This window comes from Diadema antillarum, unplaced genomic scaffold (genome assembly GCF_040938485.1).
Source record: "Diadema antillarum isolate AM-2024a unplaced genomic scaffold, OU_Dant_1.0 seq00001664_RagTag, whole genome shotgun sequence".
In the NCBI taxonomy this organism is placed as follows: Eukaryota; Metazoa; Echinodermata; class Echinoidea; order Diadematoida; family Diadematidae; genus Diadema; species Diadema antillarum.
In genome coordinates, this window is record NW_027272363.1 from 797,130 (window position 1) to 818,155 (window position 21,026).

The 21,026-nt window shown below is 38.4% G+C and overlaps 1 protein-coding gene across 1 annotated transcript in view; it reads right to left on the reverse strand.

The window, feature by feature from the left end:
- Positions 1-21,026, reverse strand: part of LOC139711501 (alpha-catulin-like) — a 148,180-nt gene that overhangs the window by 75,312 nt on the left and 51,842 nt on the right. Inside the window, exon 2 of the mRNA XM_071623378.1 lies at positions 2,543-2,732. Coding sequence (XP_071479479.1) covers positions 2,543-2,732 — 190 coding nt within the window. The remainder of the gene's footprint in view (positions 1-2,542; positions 2,733-21,026) is intronic.

A 21,026-nucleotide genomic window follows, 5' to 3' on the forward strand; every position in this document is an offset into this window, starting at 1 on the left:
GGCTTTACCTTGCATTTCAATGGTCTCATGTCATACCAGCTGGTCATTGCAAATTCAGTTGCTTCACTGTTTTGGATATACTGTACAGCATATAACCATCAAAATTACGATCTTGATTTTAAAGAAAGGAGATAACACTCAACTCCACCCCCCCCCCCCCCATGAATTTCCTAATTGTGATACACTGTATCTACACTTATTCTCCAGACTCAAAACGCTGCCCTTATAGTCTGACAGACACTCCCATGGACATAGAAAGAAAGCCAGCAACCACATTAACACAGTCTAGAACAGCATTTCTGTATGTTGGGCTGTGGCCAACTAGTAGGCCATGAAACTTTCTCAGGAGGGCTGCAACGCCGACGAAAAATGAAATAAAAAAGATTTTTATTCGATCTAACTGGGCCTTGGAAAAAATTGCAAAGGCCAAAGTGGGCCTTGGGTTTAAAATCTGAGATGCTAGGGTCTGGAGGATATCTGCTTTTGGTGTTTTAATATGAGCAAGTTGGTAGAAAAGTGGGCAATTCAACATGGTTCATCTATTCCACACATGAGTATGAATGATATCATAAATTAAATTTCAGAATGTTCTATGACTTTGAAAAGTCAGATGGGAGCTATCTATGGTACCATCATTTTAACTTTGAAGAAATCTCAAGAATATGCTGCGTGGACAAATCCCCTGAAATTAAAGTTTCCTTGACCTAAATCATACATCACTCTGACTTTCTCAGATACAAGTATGAACTCAATGAGTGCACATGGCATGCTTAACAATAGTAGTTCTCTTTCTCTGTTCTTCTCTATCTTTATATCTCAATCCATATTACATCTTTACATTTCATCAATTCATTTCAGATGATTAGCATTCTAAGACACATCTTCCATATTGCAATGACAAGGCAGATTTCCCCCAGGTCCTTATCATATCTAATAATCCACAGTCCCACCATACTTGCAAATGTGTAGGGAAACACCTGTATACTGCCAGTGTCATATCATCTTTATAATGCACATTATATTGTAATAAGCTTTCAACAAATACAGAAATTACCCTGTGGAGTCATTTAAACATGTGTCCTTGTGGCTTCTAGGGTTAAACAGTATGCCAAAACTCTGCCATCTACCATTATGGGACTAAGGGCTGGGAAGAAGTTTTGCCATCAGGCAAATAATCTAGATAAGATGCCACCACTCGGCTAATATCAGTGTATGAGAGAATGAAGTCATATAAGTTGTACTTGATCTGACAGAGAATGAAAGAGGCATGGCATATTTTGGTGGAGTCAAATGTCAAGAGGTGTTTTCCCTTCCGGCTGCTGGCCGACTTCTGGAGCATACGTGCATGCAAACATTTTTAAGAGTCAGCATGAAGGCCCCTTCCTGTCATTGGGAAGTGTATAACGTCGCTGGGGTGACAAGACCTCGTATCTCAAAAATGACAAATGTTCAGGAGAGCAAAAAAACGTGGCGGCCAAAGCACTGTAGTGAATGGGAAAGCCTTTCCTTTGACATGTCATGGTGGCTTCATTTTTGGAGTAAGACAGTTGGGATTTGGCCAAGACATCACTTGACCCATTATTTGACCATTAAGCCAAAAAAATTTTTTTTGACATTTTTGAGATACGAGGTCTTGTCACCCCATTGACGATAAAGGCCATTTCAATGGCATTGAAGATGTTCTCTCCCTGACAGTTGCTTTGCTGCCAGTATACAAAAGGGACATTCGTACTGAACATTTCATCCGTGTTACCATTTTCTCTTTCACAATTTCTGCTCTCTACTTAAATATTTGAGAATGGTTGGGTGCATTACTTTAATGTAACACACTTGGTGATACATGTACATATTCAATGGTCAAAAAAGGATTTATGCAAACTCTTTCACATGGCAAGAGAGATTCTACTTTAAATTTTCTTTTAATTCAAGCCTGTTCCAACTATTTCCAGCTTGTGAAGTGTTGAGAGTCTTATTTTGGGGATTGTAATGACAGATGGTGTAATCTGTGTTCTGATGGCAGCATACTTCATTATGCAAAAAAAAAGAAAAAAAGTAACGTATGGTGACACTTCAAAGGACCTAAAGAGAAAAGATACATACCAACATTGCTTTCAATTTCAATAACAATTTTGATTTATTTTCCTATTTCTCAATGAAAAAATACATCAAATATAACAAAGTAAAAAAGAAGTAGAAGTAAAAAGCTTGCAAAAAGTGAAAAGTCATTGTAAAAGGAAAAGGAATGTGTATTTTCTGCGCTTGAGGAATGGAAAGAGAAGCCCTCACACTCTTCTTGTTTTTCATTGTTTTTCAATTGTAACCCAATATAACTTGAGTAAAGGATGTCTCTCTTGCATGCTCCAAAACACACACACATCCAAACATCCACACACATGTGCGTGTGCGCACATACACACACACACGCACAGCTACTCCCATAAAATGGCAGAGGGGCCTCTCCAAGGCATGCTCTCGCAGGAGTGTTCTCGGGCTAAGTTAACGAGGCTCCCCTTTGGGGGGGATTTCCCTTCGCTGGTCTCACCTGCCAGCCGGGCTTCCCTGCACGCAGCCGCCATCTCATCTCTAATGTCGTTGTTGTCGGCGGCGATGGTCTCGCCCACGGCGACAAACCTCTCCACGGCAAGGTGAACAGCCTGCCCCACGCGCTCGATGGCACGACATGTCTTCTCGGAGCGGCGCGATTTCTCCTTGTGGTTCACAAGTGTGGTGATCTGAGGAGAGAACAGTGACAAGGGGTCGATAATTGATTTCCTTCTGCACCCACACTTGGGTCTTCTGTCAAATCTATCATTGCCACTACAGCAAAACGTACACACGTACACAAACATAAACACACACAAACACCACAGGATTTCTTTACCTCATTGGGTCACATTTCAACAGCAAAATCAATCACTATAACGCATTGATTTCAGTCGTATTTGTGTGAAAGTAGGGCTGTTTCGTTCTGTTTTTCAGCTCTGCTGAAAAGGGTAGGGATATTATAAGAGTCACTATCTGTGTTCTTTAAAGATCTGGATTTGGCCAAACAAAATAAGAAACAAATTTCAGTGTTTACAGATATTGCATTTCAAGATAATGTCAGTTTCTTAAACAACTACTTTGTTTAAAAGCAGCAGAGGATTGGACCACACAAAAGATGTAGCTTTGCTAGGCTAGGTATGTGTAACATACTGTATACGCCATAATAGCGAGTCTAAATTTTCGCGAATCAGGACTTCCCGACGTTTTTGCGAGTGGTTTAATTCGAGATCGTGGAGTACTGAACTGAACGGAGAAATGTGCATACCAATATGTCACGTTCATATCGATATCAGAGTAAATTTTTTCATGTGTCTTTAATTTCGCGAACAGCAATTGACTCGCGATATTCGCGAAAATAAAAACCTCACAAAATATTCGGCGTATACAGTACATTACATACTGGCATTTGACCTTATGGAGTGCAATACGTAGATGATCTTGGAAGTCTTGGTCCTACAAACATATGAGAAGCATCCCAAAAGCTTGTTATGAGATTTCATTTTTTTTTTTTTGAGGAGTCTTCACTGTGGCATGTTCTTACAGTTGCCAATGCATTGCCCAGCCGTTTACAGATCTAGTTTGATTATGCAGATATGTATACATGTGCATATCAATATTAGCATTATATTCAGATTAAGTATGTACATTCATATTCACACATGTATTTAAGCATACATGTAAGTATACTCAGCATGTATTAGCCAGAAATACCACAGAGCCAGTACACATTAAAGGACAAGTTCACCTTCATAAACATAAGGATTGAGAGAATGTAGCAATATCAGTAGACCACATCATTGAAAGTTTGAGGAAAATCGGACAATCCGTTCAAAAGTTATGAATTTTTGAAGTTTTTGTGCAGTAACCGCTGGATGAGAAGACTACTGCAGTCTGTGAATAACTTAGATGTCACATGCGTACAACAATATAAGGAAAATATAAAGAAAATTTCACAAAATGTCATGTTTTGAAAAAAGTACACATTCCCCCGACTCGTTACCGACAAATGTTATGGGTAATATTATTCCCCCTGCCTTTAGGAAGAAGCAAGTCAAGTGCTCTTTTATTGTGCGAAAAAAGTGAAAATATGTTGAATTTTCTTTACATTTTCTTTATACTGTTGTACGCATATGACTCACAAGCTGTAGTAGTCTCCTCATCCAGTGGTTCCAACACAAAAATTTTAAAAATTCATAACTTTTGCATCGATCGTCCAATTTTCCTCAAACTTTCACTGATGTGTTATACTAATATTGATGCATTCTCTCAATCCTTATGTTTATGAAGGTGAACTTGTCCTTTAATAACAAGCATTATACATGAGTAAATAGAAATGTACAAGTCCACAGGTATATTGTTGTAGTTGTAGCTCTATGACAGATAAACTCCAAATATGGTCAGACATTGGACGTGCGTACCACACTGGTTTATTTGCCCTTTTCACTACAGATCAGTGTCCATGAGACAAGAGACATCCTGAAAAAAAAAAAAAAAACATCTAAATTTGAACAGTTTCCTAAAGTGGCATCGATGAAAAGATGGTCAGCCCGACAAAGTAGACGGCAAATCCATGATTATTAATTCTATAACAAGGCTAGTGTACACGCCAAGGCTCAGGGTCAGCGGCATACTGCCAGCTGCGCTTCGTCCCACGCCGCGTCAAAAATATTTCTTCTGCTTGCGCCGCCTCGTCATCTCCATCTCGCAGTCTCCGTCAAATTTATTTTTGTGTCAGCCTCTGCATGATTCTCGCTCGGCCGGCGAGTTTCGTTGAGGTAAGAGAGTAATTGCGTCCAACCAATAATGATGAGAATGGTTACGCTGTGGTCAAAGGATGAAGATCAGTCTAAAAATATGACATGTGAGCCACCTGCGTCATCAAAACTTTACAAAAATTATTGATATATGTCTCTCTCTCTCTCTCACTCTTTCTCTTTCTCTTCTTTTCCTTACATACAATATGTGTGTGTGTGTGTGTGTGAGTATTTGTAGGCATATACTACAGAGATATTCATATATGATGCACACATATACATGTACATCACGCATTTTGACCCACACACAAACAGATATTGTCATTATGATATTGGACTTCTTTTATTTGTTCTAGCTATCAATATCTTTTCACCTACTTCTGAATTTGAGGAATGCACATTTCCTAATTTTTTTTTCTGAGTGTGGTACAGTGAAAAAAAAAAATTAAATCAGTGACTTTATGGGGTGTTGTAGTTCATAGGGCACTGAGAAGAGAAATAGAATCGTTTTCAAAAAGTGCCCTCTCCCATAACCTCCCGTACAGGTACTGTAAAAGTGGAAATTTTCGCTGTGTTGAAATTTTCGCGCATTTCGCGCAACCCGAAACTAGCGCGAAAATAAAAGCACGCAAATATTTTTGCTTGCCATATGTTCCAGTAGTTGATGTCTTGATTCCGCGGAATCAAAAACATGCGAAACTCTTCTCAGCTCGCCCAGTGCGAAAAATTAGTCACGCGAAAATATCCACTTTTCCAGTACAAGACACTGAAACAAGACTGATTCCTTTAAACGACAAAGAAAGAGACAAATGTGAAAACTGAACCCGTATCAAAAAGACCAGGCAAATTGTCACACGATTGCTGCTCCTCGCATCAGAGAGAAGGGGGGGGGGGGAGGAAATGGCCCAGTTTCCCTATCGAGCTGATATTTCTATTCTCAATTCATAATTTCTTTCTCAGCCACCACCTCATGATTGAATTAGCTCTGTCTAAATGACTGCAAATGTACAATTTGGCCCGCAGCACATTTCCTTTAATTCCCACCATCTTGAATTCCAATGTTCGCTGTGTTGCTCTCAGCAACTGCGCTGCCGAAAGTCTCACACGCTGCCGCGCCATTGATTGCAGACCACAATCGTACGCAAGAAAATTACTCACAACCTCGTCATCTTTTTTCCTTTCCCCTTGCAAGAAAATTTCTGTCCAATAAAGCTACAGAGATATACATCTCAATTGGGTTTACCTCATCTCAAGTTTCATGTCGTTTTCCTCGCATTGCTGTTAACTATCTTTCTAGGTCAGCGTGATTTTCTGCCTGCATTGCTTATGATTACCATGCTGGGCAAGTATCCACCTCTCACTTGCCCGAAAGATAATTTGGGTTGCCGTGATCATGGAAGCGTGCAGGTTTAATAGTAATGCTAAAAATAGAAAGACATGCACCTATGAACAAGATATTCAGAGCATGGAAGAAAAAAGAAACTTGATCTCAATATTCTTTATCTTCAGTTTAATAACAAAGCATAGACATTACATTTTGGAAAACAATAACAAGGCAAGAAAATCCACTGCACTGCGTCCAAACAGTACCCTCACCATGACCCCAACAATTGTAATTCATACCCCCTAGCCACCACAAACACCCTCCACTTAAAGGGTTCTTCATTAGCAACTCAAAGACACGGGGCATTCATCATCCTACGGAATCAAATGTGGAGCTGTGGATGAAAGGACCTCTTCAAATGATGATGTCTCCTTTCTGCTCCTCCGTGTTTCCACGCCAACATCCATTTCTCCGTGACTCAGAATGACTCAAGCCTAATATGTAGTGCTCAGTAGCCAGATTTCAGCGTGATGATTCTCAGGACCGACGCTAACGATCTGCTGGGAATGCGTAACACCGTCAGTCGGTCAAACCCAGTTACAATTCCTTCGAGTTGCTTTGCTGCAACAAATCTTGTGCTGCACACCAATGCACATGACACACAAACATGAATTAACACACATACACACACACGCACACACATACACACACACACATACAATTATTATAATAATCATTTTCATATCAATAGGAGTGCTGATAATTTCTTCTACGTACAATTTCATCACAAGTCCAATACTGCATAACTACAAAGTCTGTGACATACCATGATGAAGTCAGTCATTAATTGAAGGGAAACTTCATGCATGTCATGATTCCACCACAGAATTTCATCAATGTTTTGTCAGCTTGATAGCAAAACTCAAAACAAAAATTGAGGCATCAAAACTGTTGACATCACAATGTCAAACAACTTGCTTCAGCATGCCAAGCTGCATTTGACCCGGGAACATCATTTAGGAAACTGTGACTGAATTCTTTGCTCTGATGAATTAAATGAGTTTTAACATTAGATTGCCATAATAAAATATTTAAAAAAAAAAGAATCTTGGCATAATCTCTTTCTTTTGTTATACAACCTCAATGAGGTACAGTAGATGCTCTGTCATAGCAACATCTTATAACCTCTCATTAACTGTAATTATCAAACCATGATAAATGTATTAAACCCAACTACTTCCGACACCTTTGACTATGTACATAATATACATTTTTTTTTATTGCTGTAGTTGAATTTTTTTTTTCTTGGCAATGCTTTTCTCATTTAATAAAACATGATTTCCATTTGGTTAACCAGTTACAATGTTTTGAATAGGTCATGACAGTCAAAGTCTATGTACTTTTTTTTCTAATTTTACTCATAAAAGCATGCTGTTTATAGTTAAAATGAGTCATTGTATTGAATTAAGAGCATCAAATCTTTGAATTGTACATGTATCATTTACAAATTCTAGCTTGAAAGGGCAATGTATTAATTACTATTAACAATGTACGAAGAATCAAAGTTTCACAGCGACATTTATTGTAAGTGTACACAAGCATCATCTACAATGTAAAAGATGATGTTTCTACACTGATATGCACAATTCAATTAGGCAGGTTACCCATAGTTATTAGTATGCTTAATGTTTGTTTTGTTTGTTTTTTTTTGCCGAGGGACTGAACAATGCTTTTCCCAACTTCTGCATGCAAAAACCAATCAATACAGTACCATCTCCAGTAACAAAAAAATAGTTTAAGAAACAAATATCACATCACTAATCCCTGAAAATATGTACATGGCACATCCAGCCATTCATTCAACCGTAATTCAATCCATTCTGAAGTTCTCTTTTCACAGGAAGAAAATCCTCTTTCTTGCCACCAACCTTTAAGATGTATCCCTATCATTAATGAAATGTTGTTTAAACATCTGTAATGTTTTGCAGAAAGTGGTAGAACTCAAGTGACAATATACCTATGGTATGTTTTCATCACTTAAAGTGCCAACTTTTAACCCTCACTGTGCTCTGCTCATACGCCTGGTGCATATGTCTGGAAATTAAATGCAGTGGAATGGACATTATGTACTCCCTTTTTAGGGGGTGGGTAAATTACCTGAATGCTTATGGAAAGGCTTATAGGAAGTTTAAGGTAGATGCCGTGTCAGGTTAAGGCATTAAGAGTCACAGTACAAAGTTTAAAACCTTGTGGTGCAACATATCACAAGTCTTTTTTTTTTTGCTGATAGACTGAAAGTTTTTATTTGGAATTGAAGATGAAGGTAAACACTTGAAGGAACATGACATATTTTTGCAGGTGATCTATGCTTTAAAGCACTGTTAGAAATGAACACTATGGTAGGACTGGAAGGTTTCTCACTGGCAGCCACTTTATAGGAGCATAGGCAGAGGTGGTGGAGGCAGAGGTGGTGGAGGCAGGGGAGGGGAGGGGAGGGGAGGGCAAGTCATCACTTCCTCCTCCCCACCAGTCACACAAACACACCCTTGTTTCCAATACTCTTTCCTTCCGTCCATCCTTCACCCCACTTCGCCCATCAGGATGGATTGCAGATTGATTTGAACTGGACGTAATCAATCCGAAACCTGGGCACCAGACGTGACTGGAAGGGCGGCGGCGATACTGCGCCTGGTTTCTGCGCAGTTGCACCACAGAAGAAAAAAATGATGGTGTGCAAATAAACGTAGTGGACAAGTTTTGCGCCCTCGTCCACAGGCAAGTTCCTGTCTACGTAACCTCTGGCGCCCCCACCCCTGTACTTACTGCCAAGTTTGACTAACAAGGCTCGTTCACACAGCCTCACGTAAGAGGAGCGATGTTTGATATCCCATTGTGCCGGGGATGATTGGTGCAGAGAGTAAACACCCTGAGAAATACCTACAGATGGTATATCCTGGCAAACAGGTTTTGAGATATGCGTAGGCAAAGAATCCCTGAAATATTACCCATGAGTAAAAAACAAAAACAAAAAAGTGAAGATAATTTCAGCTACACTAAAATTAGTCCATAATAGAAGCTACCACTACATCACAAATACCATGGCATGTTATGTAGAACATGTAAGTAACCTTGCAGTTCTGCCACAAAGTCAGAAACGGAAAATGCTCGAGGATCTAACTGTACCACAGAAGAATGGCATTTTCTGACAAAATTAAGAATCATATCTTGGAATATCAAACCATATTGCAAATTTCCTGTCTCTTCTCTTTCATTGATATGAGTAATTAATCAAGGGCAATAAGGCAGCATGTAATACATTGAAACCCATCAGCATTTGGTATTAAGAACAAGATAGCATCACAGAAATGGGAAATAGTATTTGTGACCCGCCACAACAAAAGGATCCTAAAGACACTGACAGCTGAGCCGAGAAAATTGAGTTTGAAGTCGTCATCAAAATCGGTCAAAACGATCAGACTTCTGTTTTTGGCATAATTTTGTCGTCTAATGTATCGTCTATCTGCCGAAATTTCGAAGCTAAATGATCAAAGGAAAGGCAAGAAATTAGCATTTTTCTAGGCCATGATTTTCTGACTTCTAACGGAATAGAATTATGTGTCCGAAGATTTGGATTTAGCGCCGCAGATAGGCTCCGCCCCTAGCAACGAGGGAGTGATTTTATTGGTCAGTGCGTGGCACCCTGGTTACTGATTGGTCATGCGTAGACAGCTGGCGCTATCAAGCTTGAATGGACATCGCGGAGGTTGCTATGAGCAGACCTTCTATTGTCAAGAGGTGAAAACTGTCTTACCTCCCCTTGATCACGATTGCGTCGCAAAGAAAACTTTGAAGGTGGTTTTCTCGAAACGCTGATTTCCTAGACCACTAGATATGGTCTCATAAAATCACCAATATCTCCAGAACTGAGTACTTTTATGAGTCGTATTATATACAAAATTAAAGTGGAAGAGTAAGGGAATAATGTCACATCATTTTCAGAAAGTTGTTCTCCCCCGACTTTCGGATCCTTTTGTTGTAGCGGGTCACATTTGTCTCCATTAACCTTTGCCTGCTGAAACCTGGAGGGTGTTGTACAACGTCAATGGAGATTTCAGAATCTTGTTGTTAACAGATTTAATTTCAGACAGGCTATGCCGTATTTTGGGGTTCCATGACACTTGCTCCAGCAACAATTGCTCCTATGAAATATCTGGGCATCAAGCCAAACATAAATTCTACACACAAACATAACCCTAATCCTAATCCTAATCATCACATCAAACTAAACCTAAAACCATATTGAAAATCACAGCCCTAACCCTAACCCTAAGTCCTTGAAGAAAATAAGACTGGAGCCACTGTCGCAGGAGCAAATGTAGTGTTACTGTATTTCTCATGATACAAACACTTCTTCACAACTCATCTAATACAAACTAACTTGTACAATTCAGGAAGACCAATTGAAGCAGTACCGTAGATTAAAGTTGACTCTAGGCAGTTTGAAGAAATATCATTTGGAGCTGCAGACAAAAAGGCTGAATATATCTGTCCACACATACTGTTGCACACATTGTTTGAATGATGATTTGTTTCATATCTTTAAAAATTGGTACAAAATGTAGCTCTTGAAATCAAGTTGGGTTTTTTTTTTCCATCTTTTTTTTTTTGAAAGGGAGACAGATATTTCAGCAGTGGCTGTTTGATATCTGTTTCTTGGTTCATTTACCTTTAACATCATAGAAGGCTGAGACTTTGAAGCCATTTCTATGGATTGGTTTGTTTGATTTTTTTTCCTTTTGAATTACAATAAATCAAGCCTTCTTAATGAGCAAAGCCTCGTAAAATCAAAGAGTATATTCAGAGAGTGAGCCACAGGGTAAAATGTCAAATTGAGTTGAATTCTCCAAATGATGGCTGTCAAAATGGAAGGTAACTCAGATCATTAAGAAACCCATGTGGCATAGAGAAACACTCTCGCCAACTTAAATTGCCCTAAATTGCTTGTTGTAGCACTCTCAACTCGTCTGGGATGCAGAAAGCAGGTGCCTAATTGGAAGTGAAGATTGACTTCAAGTGGGGGAAAAAGATACTAGAATAAAACACAATCATATCCCCAAATCCTCCAAAATCCTCCAAAATCATGTCATTACAAAAATGGCCACCATTCACATTCAATGTGTGATGAAGACATTCTGTTTTCATAATCCAGGTATAATGCTTCCTTTGGGCAAACGCATGTCATTGAACTACTGTAAATCTGGAAATGTTTGTGTGCATGAACCTTTTGCAAATTTCATGAGGAGCCGAGATTCACAAAAGTAAAACATATTTGTACAAGTTTTTGTCTACACAATGCACTGAATGCCAGTGACAATTTGTGAAAGTTTCATGCCGCGACTCTAATTTAAAAAAGTTTCATGCCACGAATGTTTCCGGTTTGACAATAATGCACAAAATGCCATTGACACAACTTCACTTTGAACTTTCATCTTGGCTAAGATGACACACATTACAACTTGGACTAATTGTGAATGGAATAAAGTTAAAGGGATCGTATAGTTTTGGTTGAGGCCTAATTTCAGGTTTCTAACATTTTTTGGTGAGATAATAAGAAACCTCTTATGAATTATGAAAGAGCATGTAATTCCATGAGGAATTCAATGTTTATTTGAAGAAAATTGGTTTTGAAATGGCTGAGATATCCAAAAGAGAGCGATTCTAATAAAGTGTGGGATCCACCTTTTTTAACGATCGGTTTGTTTTACTATGTTTTTGGATGTGTTCCAAACCCAATTTTCATCAAATAAACTTTAAATTCCTCTTAAAATGGTATGCTCTGTACTATTTCATAAGTGTTTTCTTGGCATCTCGCAAAAAGTTAAAAGCCCAATTCTCATCTCTACCAATACTGTGCAATCCCTTTAAACATCACCTACTATGAGGGTCAGAGCTCAAACTGCTCATAAAAAGTAATTTATGCAACTACATTGGGTATGTCACACACAGACGCAAACAGCATTGTGAATTAATGATGTACCTTCTTTAATATGACAACGACAAAACCATCAACTTTTGCTTCATTCAGTATCAAAAAAACATACTCAAACATCTTTAATACACAAATGAAGAATTCTACAACAAGCGATGACACAAAATTACAGACAATAAAAACTGAATTTTGCAGTAAACTAGCAGGCTTCCAGTGGGTAACAGGCTTGCTCACACAAAGAAAAAAAAACATGGATCACCTGTTTTGTACATTATCATTTTCACCCTGTATACTGTGGTAGCCATAAAACACAAGCAATTAATGCACATGATTTCACACATGTCACACGGTGAACTATTAACCTCTAGCAGATAGAGTCTACATTTTTCTTTTTGCCACCTCATCTCGGTGAAGTCAGAATCAATTTTAGTGACTTATCAATCACACAATCAGCAGATGTTTTGAAAAAATGCACCATGAGGTATTTTTTGTAGTACCATATCATAGTAGAGCTACATTGGGAAATTAAAGCAAACTCTTACTATTTGTTGGCCTGGGATCACATTCATTTTAGGGGAGAAAAAAAAAAAATCTTCTCTGTGGTAATCTCATCAAACCTCACTTCAAAGACAAGGTGTCTGACTTTTCAGCTTAGCATTATTAAAAGAAAAGTGCCAATGACCTCAGATTCAGCTCTCCAACAAGAACTTGTGCCCCTTTTACTTAATTCACATTAAAAGATGTGACATGATTTCAAATTGTGACATTCAAACAAAACCATTTCAGCATGGTATCAACTGAAATGAATTCTGAAACATAAAGTAAAAAGCATTCGATAGCATAAAAATCAAAATGATTATCAATAGCAAAATGTTTATATTCTGTTGACAACTTATGCCGAGTGAAAATACCTTTGTAGCTAAGCACATTTTTTTCTGTTTCATACTCACTGCATTTGAATAAAAAAAAACACAAATATACTTGTAATTCATCTATCTATCAAGAAAGGAAATTCCATAATCTATCACTTTTTAAAAGCACTTAAAAATGAGATAATGGTAGTTTGTTGTGTCTCAAACTTTTGAATCAGACGTGCCACAGTGACTGAATCAGTCTAGACCCATCAAAAGTCTGACTCTAAGGCCCAAAAAAAAAAAAATTGTTGCATTGGCGTAACCCGCCTGACCCTAAAAACTCCGCCGACCCCATGTTTTTTTATTATTTTTTTTTGCTATCGATATCAAATATCTTGTTGATTGCGATCGCGATCGCACAAACCCGGAAGTGGAAACGGCTCTGGGGATATCGGATGTACGAGGGAGAGATCTAGCGCCTCGCATAAGCCTTCCTTGATCAGTACGTCATCTGTTTCCAACACGGACACGTACTCTAACAAGATTTATTCAGTGTATACGAAGCATTCAGACTGCGATGTATTGTGCACAGTTTTGCCATAGGTTTCTTGTGTGGAGAACTTACACGAATCTGTATATGTGGGACTGTAATAGAGATCGCCGTGTGCGATGAAAAGATCGTACATATGGGTCAATTTGCATCTATCTTATCTAAGTCAAAATAGTAAAATATGAAGTGAAAACATTCAGGATAGGGATTTCAACATCTTTAAATTCTGTGAAGGGGTATAATTCCAGTAATATCGGCCTCATAAATGATTTGTAGAATAGATGAACACAGCACATTCGGTGCAGCAGTTGTAACTGTTTATTGAGCTGAGCACGAGTTTTACACGTAAAATGCAGGTAGCAAAAAAAAAAAAAAAAAAAAAAAATCCACCCGACCGACCCTATTTGAAAATCTCATGTTACGCCAATGCAACAATTTTTTTTTTTTTTGGCCTAATGTTAAGATATTAGATTTTGTGCACAAGCCTCTACTGTCTACTGTCACTACTGTCTATGATAACTGCAAGCATCTTAGATTCCAGCACCCTCAAACATTTAGTAGTGTGGTTGCAAAGTGACAGCAGAATGCTGAAAGAAATTTAAATTCAAATATCCTCCCATCAAACATAGTTATGAATTCCCAAATATATTGCATCCCATAGTCTCACTATCACATGATGTGGTGGAAATTAGCTCTTGATGACGCAAGCATGATTACCCCCCCCCCCCAAATATGACACAGAAGGTATGCCTGTAGCAGTCTTTTTTTTCACATTTAGCATTTTATCATCTTTTTCTTTTTCCAAGCAGTTATACACTGGGAGCAAATAAAGAGGCAGATGTTAGGCATAAATCACCAGACTTTATGGTTGCATTGCATGGCAGTTCAGTCTTCATTCAGGAGTACAAGCACTATCAATCATAGCTCACATATTTATGTCGTCTTTCTCGCTTCCTTTCATAACAAGAGGAGCCCATTCAGAATAGAATGCTACAAGGAATGTTTATAACATCACCTTTTCCCACTCTTGGTCTTTTATTCTTGCGTTTTTCAAGAAGGTGAAAACTATGACATACAGTGGATATATTGTGTGAATGTTTACATATGAGTCAGTTAAAGTTGTTCTATAAGAATTATTCTCTTCTGACATGAAATGGAGAAAAATCATAATGCTCAAAAGTAAACATAAGTAAAACATTGCAAAACATAAGATTCCACGGATGTGGCAATGCATATTTTCTAAGAGAATGCAAGAATGTTGAATGATCAAGATAAACTTTTCACATCTTTGCTTTAGTTTCTTGAAAGTGTGCTCTGTCACCCATACTGTGTATTGAGATCCTCAGTGTTCAGTTTGTGTAATTTGAAGCTATTATCATAAATAGCATGTACTGTACATTCAAAGTTGACTATTATGCTATGCACTGTAAAACTATGGGTCAGGTCAGGTGAAGCTTTGCTACACAGTGGACTTATGTCTGGTAGAATGTTTGTTTGTTTGTTTGTTTGTCTGTTTCATTTCCATCTGAGGAGATGGCTGGATAGCCCACGTTCAGCTGCTGCAATAGCTGGTCTTCTATGGGGTCAAGTTGGATGTGAGGCGGGACCACTTCGCCAGGTCAAACACCTAGCTCTTTGCGATGAATAAATGAAGCGAGATCTTTTACGTGCATAAGTTGTGACTCTCTCACACACAGGACCTCCATTTTATGTCCTATCTTAATAGGGACAGAGTGTTTTGCCTCTCACTAGAGGGGACGGTATGATAACACACAACAGAATGTTGTTATCTATAGTTAAAGGGATGGTATAGTTTCAGATAAGACAGGGCTTCAGGTTTCCAACGTTTTTTTGATCATCACTTTTTTAGATAATGAGAAACCTCTTATGAAATGTGAAAGAGCATGTAACTCTAAGAGGAATTCAAAGTTTATTTGATGAAAATTGGTTTTGTAATGGCTGAGATATCCAAAACAAAGTGATCCTAATAAAAGGTGGGACCCACTATTTATTAGGATCACTTTGTTTTATTTGGAGGTTTGTTTGTTTTTTTTACATCTCGGCCACTTCAAGACTGATTTTATCAAATAAACTTAGAACTGTAGCCTCTTTTAATACTTCAGAAAGTCATTTCTAAGTATCTCACAAAAAGTTAAGAGCTGAATGCTCACCTCAACCAATACTATACCATCCCTTCAAGCATTTGCAAAAGCTCACTGGCTTGTCCACATGATGAGGAAATTTACTACGGAGACAGCAGCTGAGGGGAAAGTAAACCTTTCCTTTCAATGCCAAAGGGTTCAGTCAAACATGAAATCCAAACTTAACCCATTCCATACTGAATTCTGAAATACCAATAGACTTATTACACAGGCCAACAGGTTCCCGCATGGAAAGGGTTAAAGCAAGATACATTGTACTACTGATGGTCTGCTCTTCAGCAGGAGGACTCTATTCACATCAACAGTATTATGGTCTCATTCTATATAAATCACTCACTGGTAGTCATTGATTGAGCTTTCATTAGGCATATCATGATGGTTTATCAATCAGCTGAACACTTTTATAAAAACAAAAGCTCATTTCTTCCTATAGTCTGGCATTGTAGAATTAATGATCAGTTGCTGTGTGTATCAATTCATACAACACACAACAGTCCCTATCTTTGCTTTTATTTTGACATTGACATGAATAAGTTGTAGTGCTTACAGCAAAGTATGCTACGATGCATCTGGGGTTAAATTCACTATCCCCCATATATACCACAGCAGAAAATATCAGATTTGATTGCTAAGCTGGGTAAGAATGATGAAAAGAGAGAAGAGAGCTTTTGTCAGTTGCAGTCCTCAGCGTATGAAAAGGGATAGTTTTACATTACTTCTTTAACATCTGCATTAGATCTCATACAGCCATTTCCATACAAGATCAAATCAACGTCCTCCTCTTTCATTATCCTTTCTGCCACACAAGTGAAATGTACCCTTTCTGTAAACCAGAACAAATCAATCAGCTGTAATTCATCAACTCAATTGAGCACTGTATGGTTTAAAGGCAGCAGGAAGGGAATCCTTCACCTCAGCTTTCCTTTCCATGTTCTTTTTGTTTTTCTTTTGGTTTGTTTAAAGCTTCTTCAATCCTTGGGGGAGAACATGAGACATACAAGTCTCCCGGCACGATGGATGAGCTGGCAGTGAATATCAAACCCACTTTGTGGCAATCTGTGATGTCAGATGCAATGTAGAGGATCGCCCGTCTCACAACGCTCAAGAGGGGCAGCATCTCCATATGGAGCACGTTGTGTGTATAAAGTGTGTGTGTGTGTATGTGTGTGTGTGCACATGAGCGGGAGGGCGTTGGGCCAGGGCTGTTTTACCTTTAAGTCAACAGCAGAGAAACAAAGGCGTGGGACTGCTGGGGAGCTGTTGAGAACTCAAGAGCATGGGAATGCAATGCGCTTACTTCACACTCAACAGGACGAAGCAGCACAGAGACACATAATCCCTATTGATGGAAAACAGTTCCGGCGAAGCAGGCATTAAACAGCTCTCAAGGGCCGCACTAGATACTCTTCTATCGAGCTCTCCGTCATGACTGACAAGAATAAATGTTTGAGAGCCTGGCCATGACATCAACCTTTCAAACCAAGGCACAAAAGGTTGCTTCCCCTCAAAATGACATCAATTCACCAAATCATTTCAAATTTCTTTCCGCTTTCATTCTCAAAAGCATCATTTATAATATCTAATACATTTTGATCACATCTTTTATGTTCCTTGTGTTTTTTCAATGGATATAATGCGAACCATTCTATTCCTACATCTACAATTTATCTGATATCATGGTACAGGTATATACTTTGAATGCATGTTCATATTTTAGGTGTTTTCTTTGAAAATTTTACCCTTCAATTCACATCATTTTTCTCTCGTGCTAACTGAATAAACATTTCTGAAAGAAGTATTTCTACCACAATTGTAGTATTTTCTTTCAAAATATGGCACACCATATGGATAAAAATGTCATTCATTTCCTTTTTTAACCCATGACTGATAAAACTCTGGAAGACAGACCATTCAAGACGTATTCTGACCAATTGATTGTGGCACTTCACAAGGCTGGATCATGGGAAGTAACAACTTAAAAGAAAAAAGTATCACAGACAATTGCTCTCGACTTCATGTACTCAGAGCAATTTACAAAGATACTGACATCCTAAAACCATGCAGAGATAGAATGCCTCATCACCTACAGACTGCCACTGAATCTATTGAACAGACTGCAAACTGATCTGGACTTTGGCAATGTGCACATTAACGACTGTATGCTCTCCGCAAAGTTCAAGTCCCTTCTTAACCATTGGCACGGCAGAAACATGCTGAGTGCTCTACGCCGGACTAGGGAGAAATCTAACTGGCTACAAATAAATTCCATTAGTAGCCCCCACACAGTACCTCGACAGCAGGCCGCTGTGGCAATCATACAAATACAATTCAAACACATGAATAATTCACCGGCCACGATAAAACGAGAGGATGAGGAGGAGGGGGAGGAAAAAAAGTACAGGCAACTCGAAACAAGCGCCCATTTACCGGTCATCAGGTGTGCGGCTCGCCAAAACCCTTTCAGACGGCAAACAAAACATATTTTCTCTTTCTGACGATTGCAAAAAAGTATGATGACCAGATCTACCTTGATGACAGATCGAAGAGGTATTTTCACATCTCACTGTTCTTTTTCAGAGATATGAGACGGTTTCAAGTGACAGACTTGTGATGCTCAGGCAATGAGGAGACAATTGTGGCAAATGGAAGAAGGTGCAGATTAAATTTGCCTCCAAAATCCTGTTTTGCTCGGTAAAAGTCACGTTTGTTCGAATGACTGGAAAGAAAATTGGAAAAATCAAATCAAGCGTGCTGAATAGTTTCCAGGCGGAAAGAACACGGGCATTGAACTTGCATTTCTTTTTCTTTTACATTTACCTCCTCAAGGGGGAAATACAGATAACACACCAAAGAATACAAAAATTCAAATTCAAAATTCAAACAGAGTTTTTTTGCTGCTCATCACGATGGAAACCCTTCAGGAGCTGACAAGTCATTCCTTTTCTAATCTGGAAGCCACAAAGATAGCAACATTGCCATGGAAACAGAGATTACGCAAATACCATCTTGGCAACAACTTCACTACTTGACATTTCATACTGAAATATAAGTGTTCCCTACATTTTATCACCTAGTTTGCCAGCAATCACAATGATTCATCATACATTCAACTTCACTGTACATGTTGCTAAAGTATACATAATACTTTTTTTTTTGGGGGGGGGGGAAGTCTAATCTTTGGAGAGGGGAAAAATAATGTTTAGGCCCTATGTAACAAGTGTGTTCTGGTATTAATGACCCATCTACAAAAGTAAATGTTTGACAAAATCTTCATGTATACACATGTATAATGAATTAATGTATAACTGTGTTTCTGAATGGGAAGGGAAAAACAGAAATATATATGGTGCATGATCTTTATTATCTTATCAAGAATTGAATCTTATGGAAGCACTGGCTATGGATCATCACCTCGCATAGAAACTTGAAATAATTTCCACTTTTACAGTACACTACTATCTTGTGTGATCACTGAACATGTAAAACAGCCACATTGGGCAAAATCTGGGAGTCACAGAGACGCACACGTACCAAAGGAAAATTGGTCACAAGGTGACCAGTCCTTTGAGGATACTTTTAAGGAAGACATCAATTTTCTTTTTCACTCAAAAAACAACCAAAGAGAATAAAAAGTGCACTCTATTGCTTGTGGTGACACACTATTTGGAGGTGATATATGCCAAGGTGCAGAGGACACGCCAAACAGGAATCCTCTCGGGGGCTTCGGTGCACTTTAGTATTAGCAGTAATGGTCACCGAGCTGATAAATCACACCGCCCTCTGGTAGGTAATCACATCAAAAAGATTACAACAGGGAGAAAAAGTTGAACTCTGGAGAAGAAATCGCCTATCTCTGTCTCCAGTCTGTCCCCGACTCTCTCACGGTGTAGCTTCCATATTTCCTGTCTTTCATCTTAGGTTTCTGCTGTCTCCCCTTCTTCACGCAAAGACATTCTTTTAATCTTTTCTTCCCCTACCTATCTATGCAGGTAATTTCATATCTATTTCCTTGTTTCTCTCTCCCTGAAAATAGCTGACTGGGTTGGAAACTGTTTGAAGATCAAAAGTGTTTCAGGTCATGGCATCAGACTTTGACAGGATTTTAGTGTCTCTGTTAGTCTGGACATATATTTGGCAAAGTTACTTTGGCATTAACTATTTGAGAACTGCTTCGCAAAAATGACTAAATCTTTAACATTTCATGACTTCATTATGTTTTATCTGATTCTGATTTTTTTTTTCTGTGCTTGCAAATGATTTATGTTTTCTGGAATCAAGTTATGTTAGGCCTAAAATTGTTTCTTTTATATCCATATTTTTCCTGGAAAGTTCTATTCAGAACTTCCGAGTTCATCAGCTGAAAAGAAAAAAAAGACAGCTAGCAAGGAAACGTGTTAATTGATGAAGAAAGCATTGACAGGGTTAAAAAACAAAGTTTGAATAAAAACAGCAGGCATGAAGACAAAAGCATGGCACCGCAACCATGTGACTTTTGTACCTGGCTCTCCGATGGATGTGTGTTTATACGAATGTGGCATGTCAGAGCCGAATGAATTATCATTACATCTATCTAAATCTCCTGTCACATTTGTTTGTACTCTTCGTAATACATATGTCTATCTGACCCTGTTCTTTCTTTCTATCTCTCTCTCTCTCTCTTTCATTTACGCACATATGCCCCACTCTCCCTCTCTCTCTCTCTCTTACACACACATACATGGACACACTCTCTCTCCTTCTGTTTCTCTCACTGGGTATATATCTCAACTCCAGTGCAACCACTTTAGTCTCCAATCCCCTCTCCCTCTCCTCCTGTTCCATTTTTCTAGCCTTCCATCTTTTGATGGGTTATATCTATCTGTCCATCTACTTGTATCTATCAATCTATCTATCTATTTGTATCTATCAATCTATCTATCTATTTGTACCTATTTTTCTTATCTATCTATCCTTGTCCTTCATTCTTGCCATCTATCACTTCAAGTATCAACGGAAGCCATCTTAAATCTCCGGTCCATTATTCCTCACATTCAATAACATTTTTCCATCAATAGATGGAAGTTACGTATGTATGTATAGATGTATAGATGTATACATGTATGTATGTATGTATGTATGTATGTATGTATGTATGTATATATGTATGTATATATGTATGTATGTATGTATGTGTATGCATGTATCTATCTAATTTTATTCATATCCATCTGATCTATCTATCTACCTATCCTTGTCCTTCATTCTTGCCATCTGTCACTTTAAGTATCAACTGAAGCAATCTTCAATCTCTGGTCCATTATCCCTCACTCTCAATAACATTTTTCCATCAATAGATGGAAGTTACGTAT